This window comes from Homarus americanus, unplaced genomic scaffold, assembly GCF_018991925.1.
Source record: "Homarus americanus isolate GMGI-L3 unplaced genomic scaffold, GMGI_Hamer_2.0 scaffold28, whole genome shotgun sequence".
Classification (NCBI taxonomy): domain Eukaryota; kingdom Metazoa; phylum Arthropoda; class Malacostraca; order Decapoda; family Nephropidae; genus Homarus; species Homarus americanus.
In genome coordinates this window covers 2,727,256-2,747,791 of record NW_024742238.1, presented here as the reverse complement: position 1 = coordinate 2,747,791, position 20,536 = coordinate 2,727,256, and the positions used below count along the sequence as shown (strand labels likewise).

The window sequence follows — 20,536 nt, the reverse complement described above, 5'->3', positions numbered from 1 at the left end:
AAAGGACCAGTAATTTATTAAACTTTATTTTAGAATATTTATTTGTATGCTTAGTGAAGACTAGACCATGGTGGGACCCCCATCTAATTTTCCCATGCACATTACATTTACAGTAATTGTTTAGAAAATCAGTTACTATGACCTTTTACTGTTACAGTAACTTAACCTTGCAATTCACGTGGTCTTTACTACAATATTGTACTGTACTTGCATTAATGTTTGATATTGCTTATTAGGTATATTCATGCAGTTGTAGTCTATTTGTAGTGGTTGGCCAGGGGAACTACAGTACAGTACAGTATTGTACTCTTGCTATTTCATAGAATTCACTACAGTACCTGTAGTTTAATACAGTAGGGTTAGACCCAATCCTTATGAAATACTGAAACATTACTGTTTATAAAAACGATTGTTGACTGTGATGGTGGAAGTAGGAAGAGAGAGAGAGATCTTTGATGAAACAAAATATTAGAAGGGAGTATATTTGTGAGAGAAATGTTAGCAAGAATTAATGTGCAGAAACATGAAGGCAGAAGCCCTCTGAGAAGTGCTTATGAACCACCCCAACATATCCAGAATTATACATTACCATTAGTATGCAAGACGATTACTTCATGTTGATAATTATTTAGAAAAATAACTAATAAAGATATCTAAGTGATACTCTCTTTTTTATCTTACAGCGTGTCCGAATGAGTTGTTTAATGAGCTGTGTAAGCAACATGTTGCTAAGTACATCAAGACACTTAAGGAAATCAACATTGCCTTTTTGCCATATGAATGCCAGGTATTTATCATATCAACCTAAACATAGGATCCATTTTTTGCCTGTCTTTTTTTTTTTTTTTTTTTAAATACAAGAGGTATCAGCTCTATTGTCATCCATCATTATCATTGTCCATCATGATCAGTAGATGAGTAAAAAATTTCATTAAGTATTGATTCATAAAACCCTTGAGACTGTTAAAATTCTTTATGAGCTCTTCTGCTTTGCCTCTTTCTTTCCTCAGTGACCTCCTTTATCTCCTGACATACTATTTTGACATCATTAGCCTGTCCAACCCTTTTCTCTTCTTATCTTCCTTCCTCATACAATTCCTTCTCCACCTCTTCTTTCTTTAATACCTGTCATTTAACAATACTATTATTATCAATACTTACATCATCACCAGTTATCTATTAAAGTACAGTACATGTATCTAAAAACTACTTACCAACCACCCAATAACCAGCTAGCATCCATCCACTAACTAACCAAATACCATCATAAGTCATTCACCTAGCAACTACCCACCTACTACCAACTAACCACCACCATCACCACCACCAACAACAACTTACAATCAGCTTTGATCTCCATCTTTTCTTCATCTTACTCTTGTTCCTTTTCCTTCTCCTTTACCTTTTCCTATTCATCCTCTTCCTCTTCTTTCTCAATCCTTTTCCATTTGCACTCTCTTTTTGTAGCCTACAGGTCATTGAGTGACATGTAATTCTTCTACTGGAGCACCCAGTTCTCATCAGGGGCTTGGCTTGCTCTAGTGGTAGATATCACTATATAGATGGACGAGTGTAAGTGCTGTGAGCAGCTTCTCACCCAGTGAACTACTGTAGTGTTGAAATATAGCGTCAAATCCTAATACTGTAACATTTTGAGATTCACATTTCCTGTAACAATCTAAAGTAATAAAGAAAAATTGGCATCTCTTAATGCTGGGTGAAGAGGTATTGTCCATTCTACATGAGTTTTGACTTTGGTAATTCATTCGAACAGTTGTGATATACTTTGTATTTTAAAGTCGTGATATCCATTAAACATAAAGATTAAAGATAAAGGCAAATTTTTTTTATGCCAGACAACTAGGTAACTTTCTCATTGCCACTGGAAGACCTTACATGAATACCGGTAATTGAGTGGGATGCATCACTTGGTTCTTTCAGTAGCTACAGTAAGTTCACTGTTTACATTGTAGATGTATTACTAAAAAACACATTGTTAGTGCAATGTGATGAATTGGTACCATATGAATGGTATTTGCCATGGACTTTGTGTTAAGAGTGAGGATATATTCCTGGGGAGTTAAATTTTATACATAGTACCTGTACTTGACAGAAAAAGTAATAAATTGCTGTACTACCAAATGAGATACAGTATTGTAGCAAGCTTAAACAAAAATAAATAATACAGAAAAATACTATTTTTATAGAATAGGTCGGGACCAAACACATCCCCTTAAATCAATATTTCACAAGAATCTGTACCAGTATGTACAGTACTGTATAAATAATATGGCTAACAAATCTGCTTTTGTTTTGCATACCAGTAATAATCTTTTGACAAATAATATGGATGTATGTTCTTGAGAAGCAATATAAGTAATATCCCCTTTAGCTGGAATCTTTGATCCCCAGAACTTTTCATTAACTGGATAAAAGAATAATAAACATTCTGAGAAAAATTTCTCCGTTCCAGGCATCCAAAATTTTTTTCAAGAGATTGCATCAAGTACTGATGTATGGTTACGTGACAGGCATATGGGTGAGCTAGCTGCTTGGGGAAGTTAGATCATAGGCTCTTGTGCTGTGATTGGCTACTACTGTACTGTCATGTGACTGCATGGGATGCCTGTGATTGGTTGATATATCTGGGAAATATATCAATGCTTGTCTGCTTTACTCTGCTGTTATTGCATGCAGTCTGTGATATGCAGTACTGTGCATTACTGTACCATGATACAATCAGCTAAGAATACAACTAAAGCAATGTTAAGATTATTACAGTTACGTACTTATACTGTACATTCAGTAAGTGTGACTGTACAGCACTGTACTGTGCATAACAGAGAGGACAGTGTATACTTACTGTAGGCTAGTGTGCAGAGGTGTGTACATTATACAGTACAGCATGTGTACAATGCCAAAAGCTACAGAAAATAACTGGCACCAAGCTGCCACAGTAGATGGTAGAGGACAAAGCAGGCCATCCTGTTTCATCATATCACCATTTGGCTTGCCTGCATTGCAAACTCAATATGATTGTACTATCTGCTGGTGAGTACAGTACAGTAGAGAGTACTGCTGCTCCCCGACTTACGACGGGGTTAGGGACCCAAATCCAGGTAGTAAGTCGAAATTGCTTAAATAATACATAGAAAATCTAAAATGGATGTCTCTTTTTTCTTCTCAGCACCACACAACTCTCACTTTTATGCTTGCCAGCCATTTTAAAGTGAATTTCAAACGAAAATTTTGTCAGTACACAGCGCAATCACTGACGTTGGGACTCAAAAATACGTAATTTGACAAAATTTTGGTACGAATGAGGCGGTTGTATGTCCGGGTGGTCATAAGTCGAGTAGGTCGTAAGTAGGGGAGTAGCTGTATAGTATTTTGTTTATTTACAAAATATTGTATGTGTACAGTAGTGTTTTCATAAATAAATATTGCTCTGTGTCTGTTGGACTGCAGTTAAGCCTCTGTAGTAATCATGCCAGATGCGTAGTTTAGACATGGAAACATTCACCAGTAAGCCCCAAAATTTTTGTAGATATGCGATATTTTCCAGGGATATGAAAATTCAGCTCAGTAAAGTCACAAGGCTTTTCAATACCGTACTAATTTTTCATGAAATTGCTTGGTCTTTCGTATAATCAACAGTGCTGAAATAGGTTTATCCTCCCTGCAATTCTGTTTAAACCACTTGTACAGAACTTTGTCTTACTCTGAAAAATTTGACCCTATTACATTGTTTTTTAATTCCTTTGCTTGATTATGTTTTAGTATAAGTTTTCATATGTTCTTTATTTGCCTTTAAATTATAAATTGTCCTTGTTTCAACCTGATGCTGAAGGTAGTGTAGACACAGTGAATGTAGGTAGTGAGGAGCAGATGTTTCAGCACTTGTCATATACTGTACCTGTAATACAGTACTGTACACAAATACACTAATTTTGAGTCACTATCTCAGAGATCTGCACTTAAACACTTAATATAGTTCATCAGATTTTAAAGTCTGTTAAGGAGATTCAGGAGAAGGTATTGTAATATTATATGTAACTGTACAGTAATCGCTTTTTATGTCTTAACACTGCTTTAACATTGTATTCTTGGCTGTTTGTGTTCTGGTACAATGATGTACAGCACATTACTACACAACACAAATTGTACGCACAAGCATCAGCAAGCTAGGGAACACCCTTGTACAATGGTTGCCGAATGTGAACTAAGCGCTCAATCCTGCAGCCTAAGTTACCCAAGCAACTAGGCCACCCACGTGCCCGGCAAATGGGGATGCTTCGGAACATGATGCAGTCTCTTGGAACTCCTGGAAAATTTGTTCCCATGCTCAGAACGGAGAGATTTTCTTGGAATTTTTCCAGAAAATGCACTTGATTTCATCCTCGGAAACTTTTTACTATGTCCAGAATGGAGATAGTTTTCCTGGAATTTCCCGGAAAGCTCAAAAAAAAATAAATAAATAAAAAATAAATAAATAAATATACTATATACAATATATTATATATATATATATATATATATATATATATATATATATATATATATATATATATATATATATATATATATATATATATATATATATATATATATATATATATATATATATTATATACATACATACTGTACATACATACATACATACATACATACATACATACATATATATATATATATATATATATTGAATACAGTATATACCGTACTGTGCTGCACTGGATCTTCATTTTGGCCTCCTTGGATTATAACATTAATTTCTTGTTATTTTCATCAACAGGTGTTTTCTTTGGACTTTCCCAAGGCTTTTCCTTCATACTACAGTCCTTCACAAGCTCAAAATCGGCAGAGCACTCTAGAACGTATGGCTGAACAGATAGCAACGGTGTGTGCCACGCTTGGCGAGTATCCTGGTGTCAGGTAATATTTTCACCGTTGCAGTATTAGAACAATTGTGAATCATTAGATATCAAGTAAAATTATAGATCACTGTAGTTGTCAAATATCAATAACTTTCCACATGAGTTTTTTTTTAATAGCCCACCCGAGCACAGGTCATCTACCCACAACGAGGCCTAGGTGGGCAAAAAAATAAGAGTAAAAAGAAATTAAAAATATAAAAGAAAAAGATTATATTAATCTACACCACCAAGATGCCGGAAAACCAGCTTTTTGAAGTGAGACATTGTATGAGTATGGAAACACAGACGAAGGCAGAGCATTCCATAGTTTGGCTGTGTGAGGAAAGAAGGATGAACTATAAGGGGCTATTCTAGTGTGACCGACATCCACAGAGAAATGTTGGGCACCGCGGGCAAGACGAGTGTTATGAGCCCACGGCCTGCCGGCAGTACACAGGATGCCAAATCCACCTAACATTGCCTGTTACAGTACCTATAAAAGAGAGTGAAGCAACATTGCGGTGAAGAGAAAGAGAAGAAAGATTATCAACTAAAGGAGGAGAGTCAATAAGACGAAATGCCTTTGATTCCACCCTATCTAACAGTTGGACAGAAGAAGAGCCACCCTAGATATGAGAGCAGTATTCCAAGTTAGGGCGAATGAATCCCTTATATACTTAAAGCAACTGCTCAGGAGTGGAAGTAGCTACGGCATCTGTACAGCATTCCCAGCTTTCTGGAGGCAGCTTTAGCAAGGTTGAGGCTGTGTGGCTTCCATGACATATTACAGGAAATGGTGAGGCCTAGCATTTCTATTTTAGAATTTGGCAGAATGATTGCATCTTGAAATATGATTGGTGGGAGATCATCTAATTTGGAAAGTGTAATTGGTAAATACAGGGGCCCCCCCAAGTTCGCGGATTTTTATTTCACGGTCCTCTATTATTCGCGGATGACACCCTGGTTGTACCCAAAAATGACTCTGGGTTGTTTTAAAGTTGCCAGCATTTTCGCGGCTGGGACGGGCTATTTTTTCTAGAGACAGTAATTTCCTTTACCTGTATTGTAAATATATGTGCTTTATTTATAAAGTAATAAAGCACGGACTTGAGGATAGACTCACATTTATTTAATAAATTTGTTTCTGATTATTTGTGAGAGGATTTTCCAATTAATATTTATTTGTATGTGTTTTGTGTGTGTGTGTCTGTCTGTCTACACTCTACACACACACACACATACATATACATATACATACATACATACATACATACATTACAGTATATACATTGCAAGTAAAAAATAATTGTCTTACGGGCAAATACATAAAGGGAATACGGTATACATTTCTTTGTACACAAGTAAAATGTAACAACCCCCCCTTCCCTCCCCTCCCCTCCGTTCGCAAATGTTATGCGCGGCCATTTTGAGAACCTAACCCCCCCTAAATTTGGGGGGCCCCACTATACTGAGTTTTATTACCATTGAATTTAACTAAGTTTCTGCCTCCCCATTTGGAGATGCTGCACAGATCCGCATTGATATACAGTGATTTCTGCTATAACGCGTGTTTTGATAACGCGAATTTGCTCTTACGCGATTTATGAATTAGGAACGATATTTGTATAACGCGAACGCTTGTTTGCTATAACGCGATTTTTGCTTACTATTTCTCCAATTTTGTGAATATAGTAAAGAAGAATATCAACAAGAAGCGTTCCGGTGATAAAATTCCTGGTGATGATCGTAAAAGAAAGGATATAACACTAGAAGAGAAACTCGATTTTATCAACCTCAAAATCACCCTTCTCCCCCATCAAGTAAAGTGTTACATTTACTGTATGATTTCATTATTAGATATGAATGTAACATTTATTTAGACCGTGCTATCCTTTGTGTTAGGCTAACTACTAAATTTTTTCGATTTCGAGTAATCTGCACCTAACCCTATTTTCTCCATAAGCCCTGTTATTTCTATTACGCGATTTTCTATAACACGATATTTTACAAGAACACAATTATCGCGTTATAGCAGAACTACCTGTATGTAATGATATCAGCTCTAGAAACAGATCTAGTTTGAGAATTAGGGGGAAGGGGAAAATGTGAAGAAGAGTGTAGAGTAGAATCATCAGCGTAAGAATGTATAGAATTAGTTGTAGTGTGAAGTAAATCATTAATTAAAAAAAGGAAGAGAGTAGGTGAAAAAACAGAACCTTGTGGGACACCACTATTGGTAGAGAAAGAGCGAGAGATTGGGATGCATATCAAATATCCCTGTTCCTTCACCTTCCATTTCTATTAGACTTTTGCTTATCATGAGCTGTTAATGAACCATCATAATCATAAATGTGGGATTGAATTCTGAAATCCCTTCTTATGATTGAGAAATGTACAAATAGCTCGGCTTCCTACACTTCTCCCAGGGCATGTAGTGCAAGCAGCTTGAATTGCTTTTGTAGCTAGCCTAACACCCATTAGCTCTGTGAGGGTGAATATATCAAGGGATTGGTCGGGGAAATTTTTGGACCTGAGAGATCCAGGTATGGTTGGAAAAGTGGCTGTTCAGTGAGCATCTGTGATACTTTTTCAAAAGCATAACAAGATAACTCATTACAGGGATCTAGAGAGCTATAGTAATCATGAGCTGTTTATTCGCCAGTCAGTCATACAATGGAATTTCAGGATTTAATCCCCATTTATTATTTTTGTCATATGTACTTGTAAAAACAAAACAAAAACAAAGCTCCTGCTGTCACCATGTTTATTCATATGAAATGTTTAAAACTTTTATACCTGGCATATTTTTTATTACATAAATTGATGACTGGTATTTGTTTTATATTAGGTACCGTGGGGACTTTGAGCGAAATGTAGAACTTGCTCAGCTGGTGCAACAGAAGTTAGATGGCTACAAGGCAGATGAGCCCTCAATGGGAGAAGGGCCTGAAAAGGCACGTTCCCAGCTTCTTATCCTGGATCGTGGATTTGACTGTATCTCTCCATTGCTACATGAGCTCACTTTACAGGTCAGCAATTATGCAACAGTTTTTAATGTTTTTATACACCAGTCTCTGTTTTGTATATGTTACTTTTTCTATTTGTACATATTATTTCATACACATACTGTAATTGAAGGTTGCATCCTGTAATTCAAGGTTCTTGCAGGTCAACCCATTACAGCATATCTCCATTGCCCTCCCTATTTCCCTTTTCCTCTTCACCATTTGTTATTTAATCTATTGTGTAACTTTTTCTTCCCATGATGCGGGCTGTTTCCCTCTACCCTTTGCATCTTCAATAATGCCTTTGTTCACGTCTTTACCATCATTTCTCTGGCATACATTTAATTTGTCCAATACTGTATCATCTCACAGCACCTTACTTCATTCATTCCTCTTCTATATAATTCATCCAGTCTGCTTCCTTTTTATAGCACCACTTTTCCTTCTGGAGTAGTAGCTGGCTTTGGATTAGATGCAGCCATCTGTCAGAAGACATGTCACAAAAATGGAATTGATCTTGAAACATCAATATTTTTTAGCACATCTTGTGGCTATGTGGCTTGGATACCATCCTTCCTCCTGAGTATCTTGGCCTAGTCAACTGGACAGTGAATAAAAAAGATGGCAAATTGCTAAAGACAGTGAAGAGCTGTGATGTGTTTTGATTGGACAGACAGGTACTCATAAGGCCTTCTGTCTATAAAGGGCTTAAAATATAATTCTTGGAGTAATTAACTGGGGGCTGTTCAAAGACACTAAACACTCCAAATGCCACCCTGTATTATGAGAGGCTGCCTGGCTTTAGGTTCTGCCAAAAACGAAATTTTTGGATCTACATATTTAAGTTTTCTATATATTTTTGTCAGTGATTTTTTAATATGCAATCCATGTGACACCCACAACATTTTACTAATACTGTATAATTGATTTTTTAGGCAATGGCTTATGACCTTCTGGACATTGAAAATGATGTGTACAAGTATGAGGCAACTCAGGGTGAGAGTGAGAAGGAGGTCCTCTTGGACGAAAATGATGATTTGTGGATGGAGTTACGCCACCAACATATTGCTGTTGTGTCACAGAATATTACAAAGAAGACAAAAGGTAGGTATTGCATGCATTTATTGACATATACCATACTGCTGTACAGGTACAGGAGTATAGTATACTCAAATATGGTACATTATGTTTATTGGGTAGAGAGAGAGAGAGAGAGAGAGTTGCTCCTTACTGGCTCTATTGTAAAGTATTTTTTAGCATCAAACTTTTTCTTATTTTTATTGTTGTGCAGGGTATTATTATTTTTGTATTCAATATAAAATTAAATCTCTTTATTTATTCCAGAATTTATGGCCACAAAGCGCAACATGGGTTCAGACAAAGCTTCAATGAAAGACCTATCACAGATGATTAAGAAGATGCCACAGCATCAGAAGGAACTTTCCAAATATGCAACACATATACATCTTGCTGAAAGTTGCATGAAGAAATACCAGGGATACACAGACAAGTTGTGCAAAGTTGAGCAGGATTTGGCCATGGGCACTGATGCTGAAGGTACAGTCTGTTCTCCTATAATGCATGTTTTCATAAAGGATATGGTTATAATGCACTGAATGTTCTGTACAGTATTTAGGAACACGTTTTTTACAATGCAGATGTGAATTGGACATAACACAATTAAGTAAACATGACTGCTTTGCAAGAACGAATAAGTGGTTGTGCATTCGCCCCAGCATAGTGTCATACAAGTTGGGATGCTGGTGGAGTGGTGGACGCCTCTAGATTCTCCCGACATAAGGATCTACTTATTGCCATGATATAATCCTTTGAACTATCTTGTCAATTGCTTCATTGTCTGGAAGCAGAATATCAAAGCCAGACACCCTCCATGCCCCATTGGCATTACCAGTCTTAACATCATACATGACAACCTGCCACAATCCATCAAGGAAAAAGATGCAGATAGATTTCTGTTCCATAGATGAAGTGTTTAAATAATTTTTTAATGCTTTAAACAAACGCATCATGACTTTGTTCAAAATCAGATGCACTGAAAAACAAGCTTATGGGGAGCCTACTGAACAAAAAGTTTTTACAGGTACTACAAGCAAGCATCACAAATTATTGGCCATGTGAATAAGACTAGCCAAGCATTAGAATGACATTATGTATGTGGTCAAGTGTATCTGGAGATATTGAATTAATGTACAGTGAACCTTTAATAGAGAACAAAGTTCAGTTCCATAGGGTAATTATTGGACAGTAGGCACTGATACATATTGTTAAATAAATAGTACTGTAGGTGTTAATAGAAATATCTGTAAGTACAATGCCTCAAAATAAAGAATTTACAGCGCTAATCCTTCCCAGGAAATAACCCTCTTGACCATGTGTCCTTACTGTCATTTTCTTCCCAGTTCAATAGTTATCCAGAATTTTCTTAATTCATATCCTGTTTAGTTATTCAATGCCAATTTTCCTTTGCAAAATAATTTTTTTACATGATTTTATTATTTGATGTATTCTTATTTTATGCCTATATCTGATTGCCATACTTGTACTAGAATGAGAACCGATACAGTATTTGATTTGTTTCTGCAGGTGAAAAGATCAAAGACCACATGAAGAACATTGTCCCTATATTGTTGGACCAGGCAGTAGAGAACCAAGACAAACTACGTGTCATTTTACTCTACATCTTGGCCAAGAATGGTGTCTCAAATGAAAATCTAGAAAAGTTACTTCAGCATGCTCAGATTCCTGTTGCAGAGAAAGACACAATCAACAATATGGCACATTTGGGAATTAGTGTTATTGTTGATGTAAGTTTATTACCCGGTATTTCTTTGGTATGCGCATACGTCACAAAGATTATTTTTACATACTGTATAAAGAATAGATTATACAATTATTAATGGAGCAGTGTGAATTTGAATAGTATGAACTAGTGCTTGCATATAGCAAGCCCCCAGACTATAGCAGGTAATAACAGATGTTATCATAGAGATATCACACTTATCACTCTTTGATGACCCATAGACTATAAATTAAGCATGTAAATAAAACTTTTGATGTTGCAGGGTGGAAATCGTGGCCGCAGGCCTTATCAGGTGGCCCGTAAGGAGCGCATCACAGAACAGACTTACCAGATGTCACGATGGACACCTGTGATCAAAGATATAATGGAAGACATTATTGAAAATAAGCTTGAAGAACGGCACTTCCCCTTCCTTGCTGGGCGATCTTCTGCCATACCCAGAACTGCTGCACCTTCCAGGTAGCTGATGTTCAGAATTATTTGTATCTCTTTTAAGTTTTAAGTAAATTAATGGATATGGTCACATCAGGAAGAAGAGTACTTTCCTTATACAAGACCACAAATCTGGTTTATATCTACTGCTTCACACAAGGCCAACCACACCTATTAGTAGCATACCGGGTACCTTTCCCCAAAATCACTTGACACCTTGCCATTTGCTTAATCACATAAACTGCTACATTCTGGATGTTCATCCTCTCCCTTCTAATACATTCTTCACCCCACATTTCCATCACCTTCATGGTTCTTCCCCTCTGCCTTGTTCCATCCAATTCTAAATTATACACTTTGTTTACCAATCTTTCATATCCCATTCTATCAGTACAGTACAGTATGTCCATTCCACCTGAGCAGACCTTGATGTGCTCTCTGTCCAGCATTTCTTTCACACCCATATCTTTATTTCTGTGCAGTATTTTTTTTTCTCTGCTATCTATATATTGCACTTTATTTCTTATATTGCTCAAACACGTTACAGTAGAATCCCAGTTATATGGTATCCGAGCAACTGGTAGATTGAGCTTACCGTCACCAAAATGAAATAATAAAAATAATAAAATTCCTTCAAAATCAGCTGGAATTGTAAGTTTGAATACCACATGCAACAGGGGCGAGTTGCCATATATATTGCGATTATAAACAATAACATCAATATACGTACAGTACTGTACTGTACTATATAGCATATTATAAAATACTTATGTAAAAAAAAAAACTTCCACACTCAAACCATCATCCTCTGAGTAACATGACACAGTTCAGGCGGTCAACAAGCTGACTCACAGACGTGTGGTTGCCACTGCACTAGTTGTGTGTATGCCGTTACGTCACATCGGGAGGGAACACAGCCACACAGTTTTAGTCCAGTCACCCACCGCCTCATAACACATATTTTCCATATTTCTAAGCCACATTAGAGTATAGTAATGATTTTATAAAAAAAATATTATAGTTTCGTTACAAGCAACAATATACGAGGCTGGGCTGGTGCGTCAGCGATGTAGTTATAGCCTTGGCTATAACTGCCTCCACACACATTCACTTCTCATACATACACGCCCATGCTCTTCATTTTCTTATTTTATAGTTTTATATAGTATTGATTTCTAAGCTATTTTAAAGTTTTGTAATGATTTTTTGATAACATTTATAGTTTCATGGAGCGGCTAAGCTGGCAGCTCGGAGACGTATTTATAGCCCACCACCTACACTCACATTCACTTCCCACACGACCCATGCTCTTCATTTTTATTATTTTATATTTTTATATTATATTATCTTTATTTCTAAGCCACATCATTTATATAGAGCGGAATAAAAGAAGTCTGTTTTTCTGAGATACCTAATTTGCAAGGTTGGTCCATAGCACTGTGTTGTGGGACTTATTGGGGAATCATAAGAGTGAGTTTCAACTAACTGGAAAACTCTTTATCCGGCACCTATCAATCCCCATAGGTGCTGGATAACTCGGATTATACAATAGTTTTCTCTTCTGATTTAATGTTTCTTCTTGGAATGATAACATGTGCATCACACCCATTTAAAATATCACCCTAACAATTCCCCTGTGCATTCCCATCTTTGACCCCTTTGACAGTTTCTTTCCTCTAGTCTTTACCCAGTCCGCCTGTTCTTTTTTATCCTTCCATTACTCTAGTTCAGTTCATTGCTCTTCATTTCATTTACTGTACTGATACATCCACTCCCAGATACTGTATATGTCATATTCTATTTCTTCCATTCTCTCTCCATTTGAGCTAATATATAAGAACATAAGAATGTACTGTACACACTTTTCCAAACTCATTCCTTAACATTTGCAAATCCTCTTCTGAATTGCCTACAAGAACAGCTAGTGAGTAAGGATTGCTTTATGTGTTAGATAACCCAAACATCATTTTGTTTTCTCTGACTAATTGATGACCAAAGCTTCATGTAAATTTCTTCATCAAAAGTTTTATGTAACAGTACAGGTGCTCTTCTACTTAAGAACGTTCAACTTACAAAATTCCAGATAGAACAAACATTACCTAAGAGGAGAAGAGTGAGCCAGGTTTTAAGGCTGTATTAAAGGGTATAGCTGTACTAAATATCCATAATCTTTTCATTTTTACAATATGTTTGGTATCTACAAGAGTAAAGTTGGACTTACAAACAAGCCTCAGGAACGTAACTCGTTCGCAGGTAGAGGAACACCTGTACTGCTCTTTTAGCTCCCTGATAGTTTAAATGTATATGAAGAATTGTACAATACAGTACTTTGATTAAAGAAATTTTTTATATGATATAGAAATACAGGGTAGTTCTATTTGATATGTTTTGGGTTGTACAGCAGAGTAACCAGGGGAAACAATATGCCTATACAGTCCTTCCTACCTCCATCTGAATTGGATGTTTTTTTAATCATATTGTAAAATCTTGCTCCAATGATATCATTATTAGCGTTCTCTTGTTGAATGTTTTTACTTAGTCACATTTTTGTGTGAATTGGGAATGGAAATTAAAACATTTCATGGGTAATAGAGAGATAAAATGAATCATTATTTTTACAGTGTGAGATACAACTGGCACAAAGACAAGAGTGCAACTGCTGTCAAGAATATGCCACGACTCCTAATATTTGTTGTTGGTGGTATTACTTACTCTGAGATGCGTGCTGCATTTGAAGTTACCAAGTCTGGCAAGAACTGGGAGGTCATCATTGGTAAGACATCCTTATATTAACACCTACTAGAGAGGGTAGGGAAATCTGAATTTAGTGAACCCCTGTGCTATTGGACTAATGGTGGTGGAGTGGGGTTCAGATTTTGCAAATACAGTACTTGTATCTGGATTTTTGGGAGTGTCTCAGGACTTTCCCTGATCCAGATTATTGGGGCCAGTCTGGTGAAAAGAGAATTCTGGTTATTGTACTTGTGTAAATCTTGGACTTTTAATAACCCAAGTGTATCCAATGTTAATTGTAGCCGCTCATGGCCAGACTAGGGTGAGGGTATGGGGTAATAAGACCCGCCCAGTACATGACAGTGACAGTATAATTTTTATGCTATCTTTTTTATTTTATTTTTGTTTTTGCTTTAGTCTTCTTGTTAAGTGCAGTTGTACAAGAATTATGCTTAAGTTTTTTCCCATTTATTTTTAACCCAGTACTTTCCAAGTCTACTTAATGCATCAAGTGAAAATATTTATTTTTGGGGAATAAACTGAATTTTAGGGTGATGTATTGGGACCCAGAACATTGCCCACATTTATTCATATGCACAGTTTATAAGTTATAAAATTTACAGTCTATAAGATCTTTCAGAACCTGACTTCATGGATTAAGTAGGTTTTGCAATATTTATAGTGTATAATTAAACTTATTTTGTAACACTTAATTTACTTTCTCCATTTTGCAGGGTCAACTCACATCTTGACGCCAAAGGAATTCTTAAGTGATCTTCGTAATCTCAGCTGAAGCACGTGACCCCCCCATGACCCAGCCTCTCCTTCCTCCTCCAAATCCTCCTCCTCTGAATCCCTTTCCTCCAGAAAATCTCCACCCCCTCCCCCTCCACCATCCCCATGTTCACCCCGCTCCCCACCCTCCACCGCCACCCCCACTCCAGATCCTTCTCCCCTCTCTCCGTCAATTCCCATCATTGATCTCATGCTTGCTCTCCTTCCTGTCTGACGCAAAGCTTATGCGGCACGAAAAAAAATATTCCACGTTAAGGAACTTTTATTTGACTTCAGTAAAATAATTTTCTGACTTGAAACTTTGGCAAAGAAATTTTACTGAGGACTATGTGAGTTCTTTTAAATGGCAGAAAACAAAATATGAAGGATTGTTATCTTTATATACCCTCACCCACAAAATTAACAGGTTAGTAATTAAGTAGCATTCTGAGGCACTATTTGTTTCTGAAGTGGTTGATTCTGGAGTAGATGTAGATATTTTTTTTTTGTAATAGACTCTAATGATTGAAAACTTTAATTAAAATACTTTTATTGGGTGAAAATTTTGTGTAATTTTGCATTGGAATAAGTAGTTTTTATATACATTATACTGTATGTATTGTTACTGTAATTATTATCTTTATGTAATCTGTTGCCCCCTTTAGATTTATTTCCATTTACCTCAGATTAACAAACAAAATATCGTGCCCCATGTTCTTTGCGTATTACTGTTTAATTTTCTGTATTTTAAGCATTTAGATATTTCAGATGCTAGAGATTAGTGCTAGTTGCATCCCTCTTATCCATGCATCCTTCATGTGTCACAGTCAGCTAGTATGAGCTCTAGGTAATACTTCTTTGGGGCTTTTGTAAGTGGCCACATCACACACAAATGGAGCCATACTGAAGTGACGCCAGAGGTTCAATCTGCTTATGTGGCATACTTTGGCTGTAGTGCATCGCTAACTCAGCAGTTTGCAAGACATAATTTCTCCATGTTTTGAAAGTATAAAAGTTTGCTGGGGTAGTCTACCTACAAACTTTCTAAAGGACTTGTTGTATTTATTAACCTCCAAACTTCAGAAAATTTCACTTTAGAGTTATTCAAATTTTACCATGAAAATTTGAAGTTTATGACCATTTGGTGAAACTTGATTTCATCCCTCTTATTTTGATAGCATTATTTAGCGATGCACCAATAGCAGGCATCATTCATATGTGTGGTGGCAGGTTGGAGCTGCAAAAAAAAAAATGTTATGTAATGAGCCATTCTGAGCCCTCAACACTTTTCAAAGGGCTTACAATTTTACCTGTTACCTGGAAAGGCCCAGAGATAGAAATCGAGCTCAAAATCACTCATTGCATCACAAATGAGAGGATCTATCTGTGACCTAGTTTATCTTGGTGTGTGCTGGGTCATGGTTAATTGCCTAACAGGGTCGTTAGGCTTTTCATATGCAATCTTTAAAACTTTCTCACCAACCGTATTAGCCTGGGCTTACTCCCTCTTTATCAGAAGTCATGCATGGTCCTCAGCTCATTTATCTTGTTTTATGATCAGAAACTAGTGTTGCTCACCCATCATCATATGACTTTCTGACAGAACACATGACTGGGTGCTCTTTTTTATATTGACACTTAATTTTGAACATCAGTATTGTACGTGCATGACGCCTCATAATTGAATATTATAAAAACAAAGAAAAAGATTGCAAAGATGTAGAGAAAAGAATACATATATATATAATATATATATATATATATATATATATATATATATATATATATATATATATATATATATATATATATATATATATATATATATATATATATATATATATATATATATATATATATATATATATATATATATATATATATATATATGTATATATATATATATTCTTAGATGCTTATACATGAAAAATATTCACATGTAATTAACAGTAAATTTATATATATATTAATTTTTTATGATAATACATATCCTACAGTTATAAGCCAGATTTTGTACCATCATGACCCAACTTGACGTGACGGACTCTATTTAACTTCATGTCGATGTCATCAGCTTAAACACTTATCTCTTGAAAGTACAGTATCTTCTTCTCTAGCCTCCGCACTTTTCCCTCATTGATTCCAATTTGTGCCCGTGGCGGTTGGTATTTTTTTAGTCGTTGATCTTCATATCGTTGGTGTAGTCAAGTAGGCTAGTTTGTTGACTTTGAAGACCAAGCTTATGATTATTATAATAAGAGTAGTAGCCATTACCTGTACTGTAGACAGGTTATGGTAGATATTTTATAGACTGAAGTTGGGGTGAATCATTGGATATGTAAATTCTGGTTAACTATAATTTTATACAAGGGTTTTCACTGAATACAGTTGTTAAATTGGAAGTTATTGTTTTTCATGTCTTAAAGTAAAAGATATATTTGAACAATGAATAGTACAGGTCAAAGAAAGTAATCTTTGCATTTATTAAATATATGATTCAATTTTTTCACTTAAATCTTTGTGGTAGAAGATTAAAAAACAATTAGTAGAGAATTTTCAGGTACAGTATGTAAACATTGGACTCTCATAATGATCAAGGTTTTATTGATTAATGTAGAATTGCTGCAGTGTTTGTATTAACAGTTCTCTCTGTATTTACATATAGGATAATTCAGAAATTCGTTTAGAAGTTGTTTCTCCTACGGCATCTTGAAAAATAAGTTGTGATCGTTGACATAATATATATCAAAACATTCCAGTTGTTACTTAGATTCACCTGATTATGCCCAAACATCTCATGTGAATCTGATCAGTAGGGAAACTCTATTTCAGTGATCTAGTTTATGTATATTGAAATGTATTATTGATAAACTTAGGTTTAAGGTGATGCACCTAAGCAAGAGCGGCAGCCAGCGGTGTCAACCTATTGTGTTTACATTTAAGTTTTTGGTTGTACTTAATTGTTTTGTAAGTTGGTCATATAAGACATTAGCTTTACAATAGTGGCATCTTGCTGGCAAAACGCTTATATTATGCAATGAATATTTACATGGTTTTAAAGTATAATTTATCAGTTATGTAGTGTTAATGCTGGAAGCAATAACTGTAGTTTTGCTGCTTTTATGGCAAGTAGCAGTTTTGAACTCCTGAGTATGACACAGGTTTAGAAAACACAAAAGTTGTGCCATTTGTGAGTATGTGGGTTGGGAAGAGGAAGTTGGGAGAAAGACTAGTGTAAAATGTTGTAACAGAGTATAAGTTTGTTTTTGCAGTGCTATACACCCTAGTGAGTTTTGATTATTGATATGGGAAATTTTCAGGTAGTGACTTGGGAACTTACTCTCCAAGTGCTTATCTGGCAAGATCCTGAGCTAGTTTGCTGCAAACTTTAACGATAGACAGCTGGTTAGGAGGGACTTGGTTAATAAACAGTTAATCACAAACTTGAATTCTGAAGCCTGATAAAATATCTTTAATGAGGATAAATGCTGGGACAAAGACTTGTTATAATCTTGTAGTAGGATGCACTGATTTATGATGACACTGAAATTGCAGATACAGAAAACCTGGTAATAGGTAGTGCTTGCATTTTATGCTTTGTGATTATTGAGGGTTTTGTTGAAAAGACACATTTAATTGTTTTATGTTATTAAAAATATGATCTCAATGAAATCTGGTGTAACTGTTAATAGCTGTGGTTGTGTCCATGTTTTTCTAGTCAAAAGTCAGTCTTTAGAAAAGTTAATATTTTTAGGAGAGGCAACACAGATTGATCCATTATAAACATGAACGAAGCAAGTTAGCATACACCAGAATCTGTTGAGAACATTGATCATGGTTAGCCAGCAGTAAATGTTGATTTGCCTGAAGGGAGATGCAGGTTGCAAGCACTTAAAAGTTATATGATGCCTATATTATATTGATGGAGGCAATCCCGGGCTACCACCAACGTTTGGGCTTTATTTGGCCTCTGCCTTATTGTTGGACTGGTTGCCTCATTACCAGAAACATGAGTTTCTATTTGACACTTACAGATTGGTTAATATTGATCAACTCTTTAGTAAGGCTTCAGTATTTAAGTCATGGCATAACTGCCCATATATGGCTGGCAGTGAATGTACTTAACACATATGTTATAATGTTTAGTAGTCATGATTCCCACCACCTTGGTGTGTTGCACCGTGTTGCTGCCACATAGATGGCCCACATTACTCAACAACGTCTAAGGGGATGTTATTTACGTCACACCCCATGTGTTATGCATTTCTGTAGATTTTTTGTTTCCTTTAAAATATCTAGAAATATGTATGGACATTTGTTAAAGTGGTAATTGAAAGAAACTGACTCAGTATTTTTTAACTGTGGTTTTTATCCACTCAGACTTGAGAAGGGGAGACTATTACAAGGGCATAATTTAAATCATATTCAACGAATTTTCCCTTCAAGGTAAAACCTGGAAAAGACTGATTTTGGTTTTTTATTTTTATTAGCTGTATATAATGGTTTATAGAATTGTTGTTTATTTCAGTGTTGGTTGAAAAGATTGGTTGTACAGTATATACATATAGTGTAAGGCTTATTTAGACTAAACTGTCCTTCAGTTTTGACAGGGTTACCAAGCTCATATTTCCAAAGTTTCCTGTCTGGTTTGACTCCTAAGTTTTAAGCTGTTTTACTAAGAGCTATATGCCTGACAACTGGAAGCACAGTTTTCTAAATTATAAAAAGTGTGATAAATCATGTAATGATTTGTAGTAATGTAAACACACTAAAGTACTTCAAAGGATTAGAAATGCTGTCACAAAATTTTATCTTAACTGCTGCCTCAGGTAGGATATGAGGCATTTATACTTTATTACAAGGACATTGGACAGCAGTTTGTTGAGCAGGCATATGGCTGGTGCATCCTAGACATTCCCACAGTTCTCCAGCTCCATACTCTGTGTTGTCTTGTCCTGTTGGCTATCATGCCTAAACTTACCAATATATATGTCATTAGTCATCAGTAGTGTTTTCTTAACCTAAAGCTTGACAAGTCCTCTTCCACTGTATTTTTTTGTTTTGTGAACTAAGATAACCTCTTCCATGGGTTGATAGATTATCAGCATCTGTTGGGGGGGCTGATATTCCTACAATTCACTTGCAAGAGGTGCTTTGATGCCAAAAATTATCATTATAATCCATAAGATATGTAGGTTTGGTTACATTAGGCTGTTGTTATGGCTGCTATGAATCTACTGTGTATTGCAAAAATCCTTTGAAATAGCCCCTATTGACACGGCTATTGACACAGCCACTATGTACCACTGCTGGAAAAATTATTGATACTGCCCCTTGTATCTAGTAAGTGGTTTCCTGTTAGAATAATAATGTTTCATGAACAAATGTACAAAATCATCCAATGATTCAAACAGCTTAAAATAATATTTTATTACTTTTGTTGGAGGTCAGGATATAAGGTTTATTCATAAAAGGATGGACCAAGGGCTTTAGTAAAGCCCTTTCTCAGTGTAATTCATCTTTCGTCTGCATATCTCTTGCTGCCCACATTTTCAGGATGCTACATTGGTGTTCAGCTTCCCCTGCCTGTTTTGATCAGGTTTTCCGTGGTAGTATTGAGTTTCTTACCCATATTAAAGAGGGCTGCCAAGTACTGGTGCTCAACATCCCTGCTCTTATTAAAGGTGCTCATTTTGCTGTAAATAGCCCTAATTTATAAAAAAGCTAATCACCCACAAAAGCCACTTAAACCCAAAATTGCTGCCAGAGTTGCACTTTTTATGTTACTCAAGAAAAATTAAATAGTACAGGACAGTATGATTTTTCTTGGGTATTTTATTATATTGTACCTAAAA

The 20,536-nt window shown here is 35.8% G+C and overlaps 1 protein-coding gene across 3 annotated transcripts in view; it reads left to right on the top strand.

The window, feature by feature from the left end:
- Nucleotides 1–19,686, top strand: part of LOC121876648 (protein ROP-like) — a 48,900-nt gene extending 29,214 nt beyond the window's left edge. For all 3 annotated transcript variants that reach the window (XM_042381953.1, XM_042381955.1, XM_042381952.1), the window contains 9 exons: nucleotides 684–787; nucleotides 4,796–4,935; nucleotides 7,765–7,945; nucleotides 8,857–9,025; nucleotides 9,266–9,478; nucleotides 10,526–10,746; nucleotides 11,005–11,201; nucleotides 13,796–13,947; nucleotides 14,642–19,686. In XM_042381953.1, the coding sequence (XP_042237887.1) occupies nucleotides 684–787; nucleotides 4,796–4,935; nucleotides 7,765–7,945; nucleotides 8,857–9,025; nucleotides 9,266–9,478; nucleotides 10,526–10,746; nucleotides 11,005–11,201; nucleotides 13,796–13,947; nucleotides 14,642–14,700 (1,436 nt within the window). In that variant the 3' untranslated portion in view covers nucleotides 14,701–19,686. The remainder of the gene's footprint in view (nucleotides 1–683; nucleotides 788–4,795; nucleotides 4,936–7,764; nucleotides 7,946–8,856; nucleotides 9,026–9,265; nucleotides 9,479–10,525; nucleotides 10,747–11,004; nucleotides 11,202–13,795; nucleotides 13,948–14,641) is intronic.
- Nucleotides 19,687–20,536: the final 850 nt, after the last annotated feature.